The sequence below is a fragment of the Rhagoletis zephyria genome, unplaced genomic scaffold (genome assembly GCF_001687245.7).
Source record: "Rhagoletis zephyria isolate East Lansing unplaced genomic scaffold, Rhagoletis_zephyria_1.1 Rzeph_scaffold_09952, whole genome shotgun sequence".
NCBI lineage: Eukaryota > Metazoa > Arthropoda > Insecta > Diptera > Tephritidae > Rhagoletis > Rhagoletis zephyria.
Genome location: NW_016167030.1, coordinates 1 through 18,715, shown reverse-complemented (window position 1 = coordinate 18,715; position 18,715 = coordinate 1). Strand labels below are relative to the sequence as shown.

At 33.9% G+C, this 18,715-nt stretch overlaps 1 protein-coding gene across 1 annotated transcript; it reads right to left on the bottom strand.

Moving 5' to 3' along the window:
* Window positions 1-1,140: 1,140 nt before the first annotated feature.
* Window positions 1,141-7,688, bottom strand: LOC108376149 (insulin gene enhancer protein ISL-1-like; the record flags this gene model as incomplete). The annotated part of the gene is made up of 3 exons (XM_017632333.1): window positions 1,141-1,329; window positions 1,424-1,554; window positions 7,499-7,688. Coding segments are annotated over 3 exons (510 nt in total), but the record flags the coding sequence as incomplete, so codon positions are not given.
* Between the last annotated feature and the right edge of the window lie 11,027 nt (window positions 7,689-18,715).

Here is an 18,715-nt window from a genome sequence, read left to right as displayed (position 1 = left end):
ACATTTTACCTGCAGCTAACCGGCGTTTGTACAGGCTGAAGTTGTTGCAGGTAAATAGTTTAAAGTTAATTTTAGTAGGTTCTGGTGTCATCTGGGCATATCTTTCAAATTGAGTGAGTCTTCCATCTACTAGCCTTGGGACATGGCAATTAATGAAGCCATATCTACAACCAGAAGCTATAGCTTTAAGCACTGTGGCTGTGAGGGCTTTTCTCAAACTGGTCTGAGCATGGCTAGACCTACGAAATGAATGGTTATGAACTTTTGGGTTTTTTATTTCTATCCGAAAATGTTTTTTTCCTCAAAGAAGAAATTGAAGAGCATGCGATCAAAAACAGGAAACAAAGAACCGACATACATATTAGTAATTACAAATGGCCGACAAACTAAACTCTTTAAAGATATATTTTTCATCAGCTTTTGTGGATTGAATAATTTTGCTATTTATTACAATAAAAAATCGCATTTAGTAGGCGGTGACAGCTTTGGCAGTATTTCAGAAAAAAAATTAAAACAAATTTTCATATTGGCATCACCGATTACGTAGGCTTCAAGTCTTAGAATCCAGCAGTTGAATTCTGACAATCGCTACGCTAAATTTTCGTCGCTAAAATTCTCTAAATGAAAAGCCTAAAAGTATACAACATGGCAAATGGGCAGCATGTAACTAGATGTTGCATGGCGTTAGGCGCACCTGCCATTCTTTTAGAGATTTTTGGTGATCAAAATTAGCGATAGCGAATGTTGGAATCCGGCTGCACCCCTCAAGAAAAATCACAAGAAATATTTTTCATTATTTCTGTTGCGTAAAAAGCAATTTGCTTCTGCTGTAAATTTTCTTGGAGCAACAAATATACGATAATTTTTTTCTTGGCAGCTAGAAACTGATTAAAGAAATTTTGAATTTCCTTCTCATTTCCTGTGCGGCATTTTATATAAATTTTTCTTTTTTCTTGAGAGCCGGAAACAGCCCTTAATTTGGGAATTTCCAACAACAGAAACATGGCATCTCATTGATTGTAACTACAAAAGGAAAAAAAAGAAAAGGCTACCCTACTAATTGGAAGCTTCAGCTTAAGTATATTTTATATAATTAAAAAGTTTTGTAAATATGCTTATGTTTATGTATTTTCAACTCACCTGACATTGAACCCAACTCGCTGGAATGATTATTATTACTAAGACTTGTATTATTATTATTACTACTACTATTATTGTTGTTGCTCTCTATCGAAGATGACGTTAGACTACTTTGTGAAGATTTCTCCAGAACATCATGGTCCTCTTTACAATATAAAATGCCGCCATCTCGTAGCGCAAATTCATCACCTGAATGGAATGTAAAATAACATTTTTATATGAAAGTGAAAATTAAATAAAATACAGCGAAATATGTATGTATGTATGTCATTGTAATATTCACCTGGCAGCAGTTGCTTCGCACACGCCGAACAACGAAAGCATTCAATATGAAAGATTTTCGTTTTTGCCCGCATCACAAAGTCATTTTTACTAAATGAGCTACCGCATTTATCACATTTTGTACCAAATAACCTGCAAAGAAATTTGGGATTTGAATTAAAAGAAAAATACAATTGCAATGCTAAAGTGGGTTTACTCTATGCTTTTGATGGTCACTACTGTTTAGGTACATTAGGGCGCATCACTCTCGATAAAAAAAAAAAAAAATCGGTACTGTTTTTCCAACGGAATCATAAAACTTACTATATTTGAAGATTTTCGCCAACATATATATATAACAAAAATATTAAAATTTACGTGAGCTGGACTGACTTGAAAGTATTTCCAAAAATCCTTATATTCTTTTTCTGTTGATAAAGTGTTCAAACATTTTTATGCATACCTTTTAAGCTTAAACTCTTCTATCAGCTGAGGTGATTTTTAGAAAAAAAAAAATCTTAAAAACAAGTTTTATTTACAAAAAGCACGATTTTTGCAGGTCCTTTCATCTCGGAAAGCTTAATATTTTTCCGAAATATGTGTTTTAGCGGAAGTTTTTAAATAAAAGTTTTAAATTCTAGTGGAAAAAACCCGCGGCTTTTTTTGCGGAGGCAACCTAATATAAAAAATTTAATAAGCAAATTTAAAAAATTAATTTTATTATTTACAACAAATGCGCATAACCTTGTAATGGCGCATTATTATTGTGGTAAACAGCGCAGGCATATTACATTGTATAGAAAACTATGTGATTTTAGTAATTATTTATGTAGACATATTTTTGTAAAAAAAGCTCTTTGTAATTTTATTAGCATTTCCTAAATGTAAATTCTATTTACTTTTCCTTGCTTATTTTAGAAATGCACACATTTTAATTGTCATGAATTTTCATAAATTCGTGAGTTTACATAAAGGGGAAAAAAATTCAGATTAATATGGAACCAAAAAAAAAAACAACTTTTGTATGAGTGCGTATATTTTTAATTTTTATACATACATATTTTTTTTTTATTGCATAGTTATGGTAATCGTTTTTTTTTTTTTTTTTTTTGAGTTGAAAAATGTGCTAATTTATCATCCGATAGCCAGGCGCGTGTTAATGAATTATTGAAATATTTATTTACAATACAATTATACCACCACCACATCGCACACGTTGCAGCAGTCAATATATGTATTCAAAAACATTTAGCACACAAATAAAATATTTTCGCTGTTTCTAAGTTTATTTTTAACTATTGAAAAGTTTTTATTCGAGTATATCGTTAAACAAATTGAGGCATTTTCCTCTAAACACCAACCAACCACCACATAAATAAATATAAATTAAAAAAAAATCGTTTTCATCTTTTGACAGCGCCGTCGTCGGTTAGTGATTAGCGGCGAGCAGTGGGAGTTGCGCATGACAGCCCCCTGTCTGTGGTTATGGTACAATAACTGATTTACGAATATTTGCTAAAATATTTATTTACTAACATTTGTATGTATGAATGTATGTATGTTTGTCTTTTATCAGCTACTGGTTGGTAAATAATCTCGAATTGTTATTTGAATTTTATTGTTGTTGTCGTTTGTGTGTGTGTGTGTATTTAACGAAGATCTGCTAAATGCCATTGAAGAGTACGAATTTGCGCTTGGAGATTTTAATTTGTACAATTCATTTGCATTTTAGCGGTATCTATGTATGTATGTATGTGTTCCCTACAACATACAAATAAATACAAAAAAAAATGTGTAATTGCGAGACGTTTATTGTTTGAGGAAAAAAAGCTAAAGCACGAAATCCCTTGGGCTATGTATTTGGACGGCATAAAAAATTTCGATATTTTTTCTTATTAGAGGATCTATCTACTTATGTATTTCTAACAGATTCAATAACTGGGAACATCCACTGAACGTTTTGGGACAATTAGGAAGTCACTGATATCCACTTTGATGGAAGGATAAGCCATTTTTAGTTTGTCTTAACCATAAAAATTTTATTTGGTGTGGGTTCAGTCATTTGCCTATGCTTTCTTAAAAGGAAAAAAATATTTCTGGGTCATGAAAAAGCAATGGCCCAACGTGTTTTCTTAAACAATTCACTCTGTTGTTCTTTATTGTCAGCGCAATTCGATCAAATTACGGCAAGGAGCTGTCTGACTGCCAAACCTGAAGCATGTGATTTTCCACACGATTTTTAATTAGGATGATGTTATAATTTGAAAATCATGCAAAAAATATAATTAGAGCATCTTCATATGCAATGAGCTCAAATGTGCAAATTATTATGTAAATATGATTTCGAATTGTTAAGTGTACAAATGGGCAATAGAATAACAATATCTATCTATAGGACGAGCACTATCTTTAGACTATGGAAAACATTTGTATGTAAATATGTATGTACATTTCGCCGCTGTAGTGCAGTACGCGCTACCACTCCGCAGGGCCTGACAACAACGCAATTTTATTGAGAATCAAGTAGAATTTGGGATATTAACCAACCGTCATAATAAAGAGGGCCGATGAAAAAAAATCTTTGAAATCTTGAAATTCCGCTTACAATATTTTCGCGGTTTTGGGCTATAGACAATTAGGATTCTATGTTTCACAGTGGTATCACAATGGACCTGCAGGTTCTAAGTGAGTAGTTTATGTTTGCAATTCTCAAAAGGCTCATTATACTGAGGGCGTAATTTGGTGGCCAACTCGTTACAGGGTAGCCAACTCATTTTTGAGAATTCCCCGATTTTGCCCGAAATTTCGTAAAATTCCCCACACATAGACATCTCCTTACTTACAAAAAAAAATTGTATGTGTTTTGATATATTGCTGGTCTTACTGTTTATTTTATTTTTAAACGTAATTCATGTATGTGTTGATAAACCAAACCAAACTTTTGTAAAGTAAGTTAACAAATAAAGAATCAAAAATATTTATGTAAGCAATATTTACATACATGCAGTGGTCGCAAAAATTTTAGTCGCACCAATTATTATTGTTTTTTTTTTTTTTTTTTAATTTGAGCTATTTTTTTTATAAAAATATAGTTGATTCTTTAACAAAAACCGTATAAATCAAAGTTTCAAACTTTGTGCAATATTTGAAACAATTTCAAAAAACTTTCGTAAAAATTTGGAGATTTTTAATTAGTTTTATAGAAAAATTTTGAGTATGCAGTTTTGTAGCCCACCCAATTCTAGAATAATAAGGTGCAAATTTCAAGTGGCTAAAAATTTTCGTTTTAGAATATAAAAATAAATAAGTTTATTCGTTAAATGAAAGCAAATGCGACAAAGATTTGAAAAGTTAATATACTAGAATTGAACGAGCTGAAATTCCGCACAAAAACGGTCCATTCCCCGACTCCCCACGCGAACTGAAATTCCCTGCAAATCGGGGAATTCCCCACGGGTTGGCTTCTCTGGCTCGTTACATTGCTCTCCTTCACGCTTTGGAAAATGTGCTCAATGACTACAGATAACTACAAGCAAATGAGGGAAATTTATACAGCCCGAAAGACTTATCGCACAACGTCTTCAAAAGGGGCCAAACTCAAAATTACTCTACCTTAGCCGAGTCCAAAACATAACGCCAGTCATTTATCTTCTGTGCTAACTGACGCCAATTGGAAATGCCAAGTAAAGCCAAGTCCTTATCCACTTGGTCTTTCCAACACAGAGAAAGCCTTCCTCTTCCTCGGTTACCAGCATCGCGGCCCGCGTTGAATACTTTCAGAGTAGGAGCGTTTCTGTCCATTCGAAGGACATGGCCAAGCCAGCGGAGCTGCTGAATTTTAATTCGCTGCACTATGTCTAAAGCTCATACAGCTCATCGTTAAATGGTCTGCGGTATTCGCCATCCTACGCCGTTGGATTTCAAGGCTGACTTCTCTCTCTAATCCCGAGAAGGCAGAACATACGTAGCCATTGTTTTTACCGATAATATCGATATCGTCGGCATACGCCAACCACTGTACGATCTTGTAAAGTATTGAGCCTGATCGGTTCAGTTCTGCCGCTCTTGTTATCTTCTCCAACATCAGATTAAAGAAGTCACATGAAAGGAAGTCGCCCTGTTTGAAGCCCAGTTTGGTTTCGAACGGCTCGAAGAGGTCTTTCCCAGTTCTGGCAGAGCTGGTGGTATTGCTTAACGTCATTTTACACAGCCGTATGAGTTTTGAGGGGATGCCAAATTCAGACATAGTGGCGTATAGGCAACTCCTTTTAGTGTCGCCTTTCTTGTGAATTGGGCAGAGCACACTTAAATTCCAGCCGTCGGGCATGCGTTCATACTCTGCATAAGAGCTGATGCATGTACCTCATCAGCTCCTCGCCGCCGTACTTGAATAGCTCGGCTGGCAGGACATCATCTGCGGCAGCTTTGTTGTTTTTCAGCCGCGTAATCGCTATTCGTACCTCGTCATAGTCAGGCGGTATGACATCGACTCTATCGTAATCTACTGGAGGTTCGGGTTCGTCTTCTCCACTACTTTCAGTGCTGCTGCCATTCAATAGGATGGAAAAGTACCTCCTCCATAAATTAAGTACGTTCTGGACATCAGTCTCTAGGTCGCCATGGTTGTTCTTACAGGAGTTCGCCCTGGTGTTGAAACCTTCCGTAAGTCGATTAACTCTCTGATAAAATCTTCGGGCGTTTTTCCTGCCGGCCAGCATTTCAAGCTCTTCGCACTCACGTATTTCGGCCTCTCTTCTTATTGCGGCAAATACGTCTCGCTTCCTTGTGTAGTTCCCTATAACGGTCCCACATGGCCGGGCGTTGCGCTCGATCGCAGCGTGGCCCTATAAGCGGCGTCCTTTATCACTGCGACTTCTTGACATTCCTCATCGTACCAGTTGTTCTTTTGGGCTCGCTGAAATCCAACTACTTCTTCGGCGGCGGAATTTTTCATTGGGCGGGGGGTTAAACGTGGTTTACGCCTTCACACTTTAGCTCGCTCCCAAACGGGTGTTTGGTTGCTACCCAGAGAATACGTGGATGTACATAAATATCCGGACGTTGTGAGCTGCGATTTCAACCGTACGCACAATAATCATTTCCGGCCACTCCCAGGTGAAGGGCAGTCAAAAGTTTTCCACTTCTGCGCACGGAACCATCCTCCAACATCGAACTACTCATTTATAAAAATAGACGCATACATACATACATACGTATGTAACTATGGTGAATAAAAGGTTATACTTTTTTGGCAGCAAACGATAAGCGACTTAAAGGCGTGCCAATGGCTAAAAATAAATCTGGCTCAACTTAGTTCGGACTCAAGTGCGGTTTTCACTTATTGATAATGATTTTTTAAAAGTTTTCTTTCTTAGTATTTTGGATTCATCCTTTTTTTATTATTAAAAAATGATACCATTTATCATTTGGTTAACAGCATCAAGTCTTACACCACAAATTGGAGGAGAAGCTTGGCCAAACACTTAACAAAAGTGTAAGCGCTAAAATATTAACACACCGAGACAAAGACACGGGTAAAACGTAAGTTTTTAAAAGAAATTGTAAAATGCAATTCTTTGATATAATCTTACTTCATACAAAATAAAAAATGCAATGTTTGTAGTTACGACTTTAAAAGGAAACATTTGCAATACAAAAACTAACGTTATAAGATATTTTGTTTTGGACTGATGAGAATAAACGAAATGAGAAAAAATATCGCCTAAGATGCATGTTTTCGAAACTAAAATGAAACATTTTAGAATATTGTCCCTACGAATTGTAGTGCGACACAATTTCCAACAAGTAAAGCAAAACGGGACCATTTTAAAACGTAAATTTATTTTAAGTAAATTAAGCAAGAAAAAGATTTAAAACTCGTTTTTAAAAAAAGATTTGAAAATGTGCGTATCAAAAAGAAAAACATAGATTTTAGAAATGGAAACGAAAATTTGCGTTCTCAAAACTTATTAAATAAACATTGTAGGTGCAAAACCTGGGTCAAAACGTTTTCAAAACCAAAACGATCTATACAAATTTGAAAACAAAAATTTCTCTTATACAATTATATAGCAATTATTTAAATCTTGCGACTTACCTAACGTAATCACGCTTACAATACGTTTTGCCGTCACGCACAAAACACGTACAGCTCTCGTCCAGAAATTGTCGACATTCCTGACATTTGAGGCATGCCGCATGCCATTCCAGATCGGGGGCGACGCGCAGGATGTACTGATCGTGAATTTGACCGCCACAGCCCACACAAAGTGATAAACGTTGTTTTTCTGCAAAATAAAAAGAATCAAAAAAAAACTTCAGTCAGGTGCCCGGCATAGTTATGAAAGATATTAAAAAATTTTTATTTTAATTGAGAAAAAATACATACAAATAAAAAAAAATTCTCTTTGCTTATTCATCTCACTTAAAAAAATTATTTTCCTAACCACAAGCATGTTCTAAATATTAATCTTTGAAATTGTAAAGCATGCAGCTTTTAATTAATTATTATTTAAAAATAAATAATGTTGAAGACTAAGGTTTCGTCGATCTTAATTTATAAAATGGTTTTAAATGTTAACATTTTTTTAAATTTATTTTGCATGTCTTCTCATTCTATAGATATATTTTTGCTGATATTCATCTCTTTTGAAGTGCAATAAACTTTCCGTTTATATCGTTTTAACCGCATCACAAAAATTAGTATATTTCATTTCTCAAATTTAGTTCTGCGGCTTTGAAAAATTATTGGCTTTAATTTTATTTTTTTTATGGATGTATTTATGTATGTGCAGACATACATTTAAACATTAGATACACATGTGTGCATAAATTTGCAAATTTTTAATTTTCCATAAACTCTTTTTATGACTTTTTTGTGATTTATTGCATTTTAATAATTCACTTTTTGGCATTGTTTTGCACATCATCATAAATGTTTGACGCATGTGTGCCATTTTGATGACATACATATAAATATAACAGTCAAAATCCAACAAGTTTGGCGTTATTTTTTAACATTTATTGACCGTAAAAAAAAATTAAAATTTCAAATTAGTTATTAAAATATATCAGTTAACGAATATAGATATGCACTAACATACATATATACATACTTATATACGCGAAGAGATTAATTCACGTAGTATGTATTAAAAATATTAAAATTGTTATTTTATATGTAATTGTAATTTGAACCAAGAAAAACTAAAGTAAAATAAAAACAAGTAAGAACTTTGCTGTTTTCGGCTAAGCCGCAGGCTCCTACACCGACTTTTCCGTCAAACTTTGGCGCATCCATATAGAAGTTCAGCGATGCCTTCTCGCAACAACGGCTTCCCGCCCTCACATTGTGTCGGGATGAAATTTGAAAATATCGTATAAATTTCTCAAAAACCTAAAGACGCGATTTATTTAAAAGTTGTAAAATTAAAAACTCGAAAAAACTTTTTATTAACTAACTTTCACAGTTTATCGAAAATTAAAATTTTTCAAGTTAATTTCCGGTTTATGGGAATACAACTAAAACTTGATGAAATATAATTCTTGAGAGCCCGTCGGCAAACCGCTGAGTGACAGATCCTTAAAGAACTGTAAAGTATTTATGTAGACGTACACTAGACCGTACGACTTTACAGGCAAAAAAAGTTCGCTTCGTGTCTATTTTTTGCAATATAATTTTTTTACTATTTTCTGTGACACCTTCATTTTTTTTAATAGTTCTACTGGAGTTATCGAAATACTTTCTTAAAAACAAGTTTAATGTTTTTAGCAAGCTTTAATTTACTGACATTAGGGTGGTAAGAAGTGAGATCTGGTATGTAAGCATTGAAATGTGGTGCTTGAGGTCAATGAATGTTGGAAAAAAATGTCTCCTCGACACAAAAATATCGGAATTCCTAATTTAAGACCCGATTGTATATGGTGAAGGTATGCTTTGTAAAAATTGTTTTGACTTAGGGGTGTAAAGTGAATGTTTTTTAGAACGGCCTAATGTACATACCTACTAATGTAGATATCCATTTTTTTTTTTCATTTACATGTGATCTTCGCACGAATTTCAAAAAAACTTTATAACCACGTTAAAGCAAATTCCACCTCATATATTTTTTCTTTGCTCCTACTTTAATGCTGACAATAGATATTTCATTATTACCTCTTCGTAGTACGATTTTGTTCGTCTTAAGTTTCCCCGAACTAGTTTGCTATAAAAAGCTACTTTATCGCAGAACTTAAATTTCTATTAAAGACAAATTACGCACACATATGTACATATGTACATACACGCACACCATAAAGCAGGAGCAATGTGGATTGGTGCTTGGGGAATTGGCAAGTGGAATGTGCCATCCTTCATGATAAACGAAATGAAAACTTCCAACATTATTACGCACATTTAACGTTCTCTTAGTAGTAGTTTCTTCCTCTTGTTTGTTGTGTAGTTGCTCGTTGTCTTTTTTACTTTACCTCTCATGCGCTATCCAACAAAAATTTTACGAAGTGTAGGAACAAACTTGCAAAAGTGCAGAAAAAGTGCGCGTAGATATACGGGAAAAAAAAGTTGGAATACAAAAGTAGCAAAAAATGAGGAGCAGTTAGTTGCTAGTTTGTTGAGGGAAAGAAAGTTAAGTATACGTCCCGGTGGATAGGTGGCAAAAATTACGAAAGGGAATAAGGTGGCGCCAGGGGGGGGGTAAGGAAAATATGTGGTGTGAGAGCTGAAGGGATACAGTGGAAAAATCAATGCAATCACAAAGGCATTTCACAGCGAGAAGGTATGTGTATTAGGGTGGTCCTTAAACCATATGTCGTTGCCACTGTAGTCGAAGATATCACATATAAATTTTGGTCCCGATTGGAGACGGTTAAGGCGTGTCGCATAGCACACGGGGGTCAAAATTCAGATTACCCTAAGAAGACGTCTTACCCCACTCCAATCGGGACCAAAATTTTTATTTGATATCTTCGACCTTAGTAGTACAGGTTTTGACTATTGAATGAAAAAAAAAAATATTTTTAATTTTTTAATAATTTTTTTTTTTTTGACCCCATTGCGACATGCGAAATGCTAAGAAACCTATTTTCGCAATTTGACAAACTCCAAATCGATTATAGACCCATGGTTTCTTCGGAAAATTTGCATAAAATTACACAAATGCCGTACGCGCATAATCGAAAAAATCTCCCATACAAATTGACCCGCCCTAATGTAGATACATACATATGTACTTACATATGTAAATACAAAGAGTAGTATATAGCACATACATTCATAAGTATGTACAAACGTATGTATGTAAGCTTTACTTTGTATAGCCTTATTTACCAAAATGGCGGAAAATGTGAAAAATGAAAAGAAAAACGGCTGCAGAATCGCAGAAAGGCACAGAAAAGGTAGGTAAAAGAAGGGCATGCGGATTAAAAGTTAGTAGTGGACTTTTTGCAGCTTAAACTCTATAGCCATAAAAGGGTGTGTGTGTGTGTGTTTGTGTTTACACTCGTATGTATGTATGTATGTATGTATATTTGTACAAATGTAACTTGGCATAAGAACTTGACGCTGCGTAAAGCATTTGGGCACAAGTGCGAGGTTGTAAAACGGCACAAAAACTTTTGCATGTCATGTCGAAAGTTTCTTGTTTTTTTTTTTGCGAGTTCCTTAAATGATTTTAAATGCCGTTTTACTCAGCAGAATTGCCAGTGAGCCGGGCAGTACTCTTCACGTTTGCTTTTTGGGTATTCCAATGCGGTTTTATTTTTTATTTTTGCTTTTTTGTTGTTGAAATTTTGCAGTTTATTTTTGCGCTGTCTTTAGTCCTCCAACATTTCTCTACTTTGTAAATTATTCTTCTTAAAACTTTTTGCATCGTTTCTGGCTAGCACAGGGACACCCTTTGGTGTATACATACAAAGATGGATATAAATTTAAAATCAAAGAATGCGGATCTTCTTAAATTTCAGATTTTTATATATGGTGTCCTTTCAACATTAGATGTTCTAATTTAAGGAAAGAACTTTTTCGTCATTAGCGGAAATTTTAGAATTTTAAGGAAATAACATTCTTTCCATCTGCTGCGTGGGCCATATTACCAGTCCCGGCGAGAGGGGGGTCAAGCAGCTGATATAGGTCTCTGAGCAGAATAATACGAAGCAGATGTTGACCCATGGACAAACACACTTCTTGGGCCTCCTGTTAGTTGTGCTTGACAACAACAATTGAGCGATAAGCCGATCTAAGTAAGCCGCTACAACAAGAATGGAGGGGGATCAGAGTTAAATTGTCCTGTGTCGGCTGAATTTCTAGGACCCATGCACGGAATAAAATTAAAAAAGGGAAGAATTTTAAATAATGCAAAAATGATTCAACATGGAATAAAAATATTTAATCGAAAGAGAAATTTTGTGCTTTTCTTTAATAAACAAAAGTACACTTGTGGCAACGCAAACGACCACGACTTTTTTAAATATATGAAATAGAATTTATAAATTAACTTTAAATAAAAAACGAATAATGTTTTTTTTAATATAGTTTAAAACTTTGTATAAAATTTAGAAATATTCATCGAAATTTAAAACTTTTTAGTTAAAATGTTTAGGAAAATTTCGGATACGCAGTATAGTAGCCCATTTAATCTCAGTATAATAAACTGAGTTTCAAAAATTTGGTTGAATTTTGAAAATTTGTAATAAAATTACTGGGGCTTTTAACTTGCATACCCAAAATTTTCCTAAAAAATTTTATTAAAAAGTTTGAAATTAAAAAAATAAAAATAATATTTAATATTTGTGTTTTCGCTCTAAGACAATAATAATTATTGTTAAGTTTTAATTTTTCTTATACCAAGGTTTGAAAAAAGTTAAAAAAAAAGCATCGAATATCTCATTATTATGATTCGGTTGAATTTTTTTTTAATCTCTATATAGATTTTTAAACTTAAACTGTTTTGTCATCTGAGGGGATTTTTTCCAAAAAATTCTTTAAGAAACTATTTTGATTCATAAAAAAAACTCCATTTTTGGAGGTATTTTCTAATCGGTCTAGCTCACGTAAATCTTTATATTTTTCCGATATATTTTGGTGCAAGTCTTAAAATTATAATAGATTTCACAACTCCAATGGAAACACAGTACCGATTTTTCTTTGTATGGGGAGTCATGCAGTCTAAGGTACATATATTTTGTTGTTCTTTATAATTTTATTATCAAAGTCAAATGATTTTACAGCAAACTACTCTGGACCTTCACCATCATTGCTTATTCAATTGGATTTCGAATTGGGCTGCTTTCGATTTGAAATTCTTCACATAAATTTAATTTCAATATAAGCAAATCAAATCGAAATCGCCTCTACCAAAATTTTAAATTACAGTTTTCCAAAAAGTTTAGTCCCAAATTACATCTTTCAATATTCGCAAAAATAGGTACTAAAGTATGAAATTTTTAATCGGAATTTTAATGTTATCATTTTATTAGGATGTATATACTACATATGTAAATTCATACACACATACACACACACATATTCTCTTGCTGACGTTTCATGTTCTGCGGATATTCAGTTTTTTTATAATTTCATTTCAGTAGATAGTAAATCAGATATTTTTCTTCGTTATCGCTTAGCTACCACTACTGTTTACTTTTTTGTTTTATTGTTGTTGCAGGTTTTTTTTTCATTTGCGCCAAAACGCACATTCGCCAACAATCTGGCTCATCTCCACCACCAACCGGGCATGTGTACCTCAGTCTACACTCTTCGCCTTCTCCACACTTAAACAAAACGTCTACCTCCACGAGTCGGTATCTCCGTGACTGTGACTGGCATTGGCTGTCTTTTTGATTTTTCTTTTTTCGTTTCACTTATTTTTGTTTCACCAGGCGCCACAGTGCGGCCGAATTCCAAAAGAACGGCCAAAAATTCGAGAAAATAAAAAATTTGTGAAAACTAATACTGTAACAGAAATTTTTAAGAAATAAAAATGTAAAGGAATTTTTTCGTTTATTTTTAAACAAAATGTGAGTAGTTAAATTGCAGTTTACGTAGGAAAGTATTAGCTACAGAATAAAACAAAACTCCGATGCTCATTTCTGCTCCTTATATATATATTTTCTTTTCACACGCTTATTCATATTAGTTTCGAGCTTTTTTATTAGAAGGAATGAAGATTTGCAGTATGCAGTTTTGTAGCCCATTTAATTTAGGTAAAATAAAGTGCACGTTTAATGTAGCTAGGACTGAGGGTTGATTTTTGAAATTTTTTCTTTTTGTTGAAGGTGTTGCTCATTTTCTTCATATCATCGAACATACTTCGTATGGAACAAAATGACTGGCACCGTCAACAAAAAAAAATTTCAAAAATCGACGGTAAGTCCTAGCTGCTTCAAACTTGGACTTTGTGACACTACAATTGAGTGGGCTATAAAACTGCATACTCAAAATCTTTCGAAGAAATCTAATTAAAAAATTCGAATTTTACCAGGCGCCATACTGGATCCGCCATTTTTAATTTTTCAATTCTGACAGCGGATTAGTAATTAATGACCCCGAAAACCTCCTCGTTTGAAATTTCGAATCGTTTTTTCAAAGCTTCGAAATTTTGGCCGCACTTTTGGTTTTTGGCCGCACTGTGCGCGCGTTTGCTGATCCCATGAATTATTTATGAAGGCGGAGCAGCCAAGATTTGTTCCACACAAAAGCAAAAAATGAAAAACAAAAAACAAATAAAAACTGCGAAGTAGAACCAACGGCAGAAAACAACAACAAAAGAAATGGGGAGGCGAGTTTTATGGCGCGCAAAGAGGCAAAAGTAGAAAAGCAGAAAAAGGGGAGCAAAGGGTGATTTTGATTGTGACTGCGACTGTGGCGATGGCGATGCCGATGGCTCTGATTGTGGCGTTGGATGTGGTGGGCCGCCAAGCGTTGCCTGAATGGATGAATATCTGTGGCGTTGGCTGTGTAATTGATTTCTTATTCATCTTTGTGTATGTGTACTTATGTATATATGTATGTATGTAGGCATATATACGAGAAGAATTCTTATTGTACCATACGATTTGATTTGTGTTTTGTTTTTTCGCCGACAGTGCAAAGCTGCGGCCCTCCATTATGCTTCTGTACTTTGAGCGGGCATTCGAGTGTGCGTACATATGTACATAGATATACATACATTCATAGACATACAGTCAGCGTCAAAAATATGAATACTCTGACGTTTTGACGATTTTATTTGTTTATATTTTCCATACCATAATTTTTCGTATTTTTTGTTAATAAAATGTAGTTCATTCAACAGCGAAAACCCGCAGAAAATTTTTTTCAATTCATATAGAACTCGGAAAAATTCAAGATATACCAAGAAAATTTCATCAAAATTTTCAACTTTTCAATTCGAGTAGAAGAATTTTTGAAATTTTTTTTGTCAAGAGTGTTGCTCATTTTCTTCCATATGAAATTAGATTTTGCTCATGTGATCTATGGAAGAAAATGCGCAACACCCTTGATAAAAAAAAATCACAAAAATCAACGGTAATTTTTACAGACTTGACACTTGCACCTTATTATACTAAAGGGTATACATATTTTTGACGCTGACTGTATGTATACATGTAGGTATGTGTGCGCATAAATTATTTCGCAAGTATTGGCGCATTGGGTTGGACGTCTGCTATTGTTGGCATTCTTCAGTTGATTTTGCTTTTGTTGTTATTGTTCCTTTTATCTCACTGGCGCATTTTATTACTTGCCGTTTTTATCAATTTTATTGCACTTAATTTTGTACCCAATGCATAAATGCTTCGATTTTTTTTAAATGCATGGATATAACATACGAGTTAGGAAAAAAATATTTCAGCCTAACCTTTTTCCCTTTTTATAAAAATTTTTAAGACAAAACAAATGTGATTTATGTATTTGTCAATTTAAGCGCTGGTTCGATCTTATAAGCATGTACATATGTTTATACATATGTATGTACGGGTCATTCCATATAAAAGAGGAAAACGGCATAAATTTTAAAATGCCCTTATTATCTCTATTTCAGTATGAACCTACTACTTTTCATTAATCTGTAGAAAAATATTAAAGAAAGAGGCTGTAATTTTTTTCTATGCAAACTTTTATTTCACTTTACACCAGCCACAAGTCACAACTTTAAATATTTCTCTCACTATTATAACAGCCCAGTTTTTAATAAAACCGAGATCGAGGATTTTCAGTATCCTAGCAGTCATATTCATTCAAACAGGCTCGGCCGCAAGGGAGGGGGGGGGGAGGGGGTTGGTTTGGTGGCTTAAACCCCAACACCCCCGCGATTTTTTGACACTTTGATCTCGTTTTTCTTTTCAAAATCTGGAGCTGATGGAAACTTTATGCTTACGGATTCGTAATCAGCACAAAAAATTTATTAAAAACAGCTTTAACATTTGCGGTACCAAATTTTTGTTATATTTTTGTTGGGCTGTGTTATCTATTAAAAAAATTAGCAAAAATTCAGATTTCCGTTTTCTCTACAGTTCTCTATGTCGTTTTTGGGGAAAAGCCGAGAGGCCTTTTGAAAAATTCAGCATGTCATTCAAATATGGCATCTAAACTAACCGTAAATTAAATTTTGCTTTATAAATTTTGTGCCACCGGAGAACCCAACACTAAAAGAGAAAAGTTCCCTACAACTTTGGCATTTGAATATGCTATGCATTTTTTTCAGAAATTGTTGAAAAATGGCGAAAACGGTGACAGTGCAAAAATTTGTCGCATGTTATTTACAATAAAGAAAGGTTTTTTTTTGTATATAAAAGTTGTGGGAAATTTAATTCTCTACAAATTTGTATACAACGGTTTTTTTACGAAAAATGTAAAATAAGCTTGCAAATCGCAAAAACCCAAAAAAAACTAAAATCCAAGTTAGCGGAATATTCCAGTTGAAATTTGGGGGCGAGACTGTGGATCCATGATCTACGTGTCAAATAGAATTAAACTGCATCAAAAGTTTGCTACTACATTTTTTTTTCTCACCAATTTGATCTACATAAATTTACTTGGCTAAAATTTAACTTCTGAATTCCTAGAAAATTGTAATTTCACGTGGAAAAAGCCTCAATAACTTTAAAATTTGGGGAGCTTTAAAGATAGGTAAGCCATATTTGACATCGGGGGGGAAAACTGATTAGGTGCCATTAAAATAAATTAGATTTCCCACTGACTTCTAGGCAATTTTGACCACTTTGTAAAAAATTCCATGAAAATGGTGAACTTTAGGGCGTTTCGAGGCCTATCTTTCCGTTGTTCGATTTCAAAAATTTTTCGCATGGCACGTTTTTATGACCAAAGAAAAATTTCTAGAGGGAGTCCTGCTTTGTAGCTTAACAAAAAATTGTTAATGTTAACTCAGTATTAAAAGAATTTTTATGTATACCTCCGTGAATTGCATGTGACTTTTCTTTGAGTTTTGCTATATTATATCCACAATTAAATAGGTAGAATATGCTGAATACACTAAATAAAAAAAGATATTCTTCGTTGGTACGAATGACTACATACATAATTGACAAATATATTCTATACATACAAACATACACACATACAGACATACATAAACAGAATGCTAGTAAGGTCCTCGTTATCGGGAATGTCATTTGAGTCTCATCAGAAGCCTAATTATTATGCCCCAATGGCAATGGTTTTTGAGATATGTATTCTGTAAAGTAAGGATGTTTTTTTTATTACCAATCCGATTTTCCAAAAACAAATAAACTTACAGTTTGTTAGCTACGTTTGTAGCAAATTCTCCGCTGAATAGTGATTTATAATTAATTTAAATTGTCTGCCTCATGCATAAAAAGTGAGTTATCATGATCATATACCCATAGTTGCGTATGTAACGTATACGCCGCGTAGCACCATACGCAGTCAGCTAACACGTTTACTCGCACGCCTTAACTTAAAAGCAGGGACATAACAGATAAGTTTTATAGCAAAAACGTTGCTCCACAACAGTTATTAGATGAGAAATATGTTTTATTTCGTCGATAATAGTTATAACCCAACGTTTATTTTTTACGTTGCCTGATAACTGTTATGCAGGAGAAATATTTTTTCCGTTGCCGATAAGAGTTATTTCCCAACGTTTATTTTTTACGTTGCTGGATAAGAGTTATTTTACAACGTTTATTTTTTACGTTGTCTGATAAACGTTGTAAGGTTAGGATATTGATGAAGATGGAGATGGAGAATAAGATAAAGATGATGAAATAAAAGTGAGAGAGTGAAATAACTATTATCAGATAACGTAAAAAATAAACCTTGGGCACTAACCGTTATGGACCAACGTAAAAAATAAACGTTGGGAAATAACTCTTATCAGCAAGGGAAAAAATATTTCTCATCTATTAACTGTTATGAAACAACGTTTTCGTTAAATTTTAGAATTCAGGCAACGTTTTCAATTTGTAAGTTCGAGATAACAGTTATTTTTTGGTCCCTGCTTAAAAGTCATATTCTTTAAGAGTAGTTAAATATTGGTTAAATATTTTTTGCTAACATTTGTCAGCTTATGCACTCAAAATTTACAACCATGGGCGTAGCCAGGCAGGGGCAGGGGGGTGCTCGAGCCCCCCCTAGCTTTCAAATTTTCCTTATATATATATAAAATAGTACCCTGAAATGCCAGCTTAATAGGGTCGAGTCCCTCCCTAAATTTCGGCTACGCCGATGTTTACAAAAAATTTAAGTTTCGTCCAGTGAAGATAATAATACAAGTTTTAGTCTCCATCGAGTTCCTTACAAACAGGTTTGAAAAATATCTTCATGACAAAACAGGCCACATCATCTGGCATAACAACAGCTTCCCACCTAGAGAATAAGAATTAAGTGAATGTAAATAAAAATGAATGTAAATAAAATACCAAAGCCAAAACTATTTTTAAGATGCAAACAATAGTCACTTCTTGACATTTAATCAGTACTTTAGTTAAACAAATCTAGTCAATTTTTTCTCTTTACAATCGATTTCACATTACTTCTACACTTACCCTTTACTGTTTTTTCTTCTTAATTGTAAGTCTCTAGGCTCCCTAATACAGCTTTTAGAGCAAATAAATGCTTCCCAGTCAAACTTGTGAGTAAAATTCGTTACCAACGTTTATCATTTATCATATCCACTTTATACATAAACGGCTATACATAAATACATATCGTTTCATTCCAGAGGAGTACCGGCCTTGCGCTTTTCTTCCTTTCACCAACTTCTTCACTTTACATTTATGTACATCACCAAAAAAAAACACAGTTTACAAATTTTCAAATTCTTCCAGTTATTTTCAC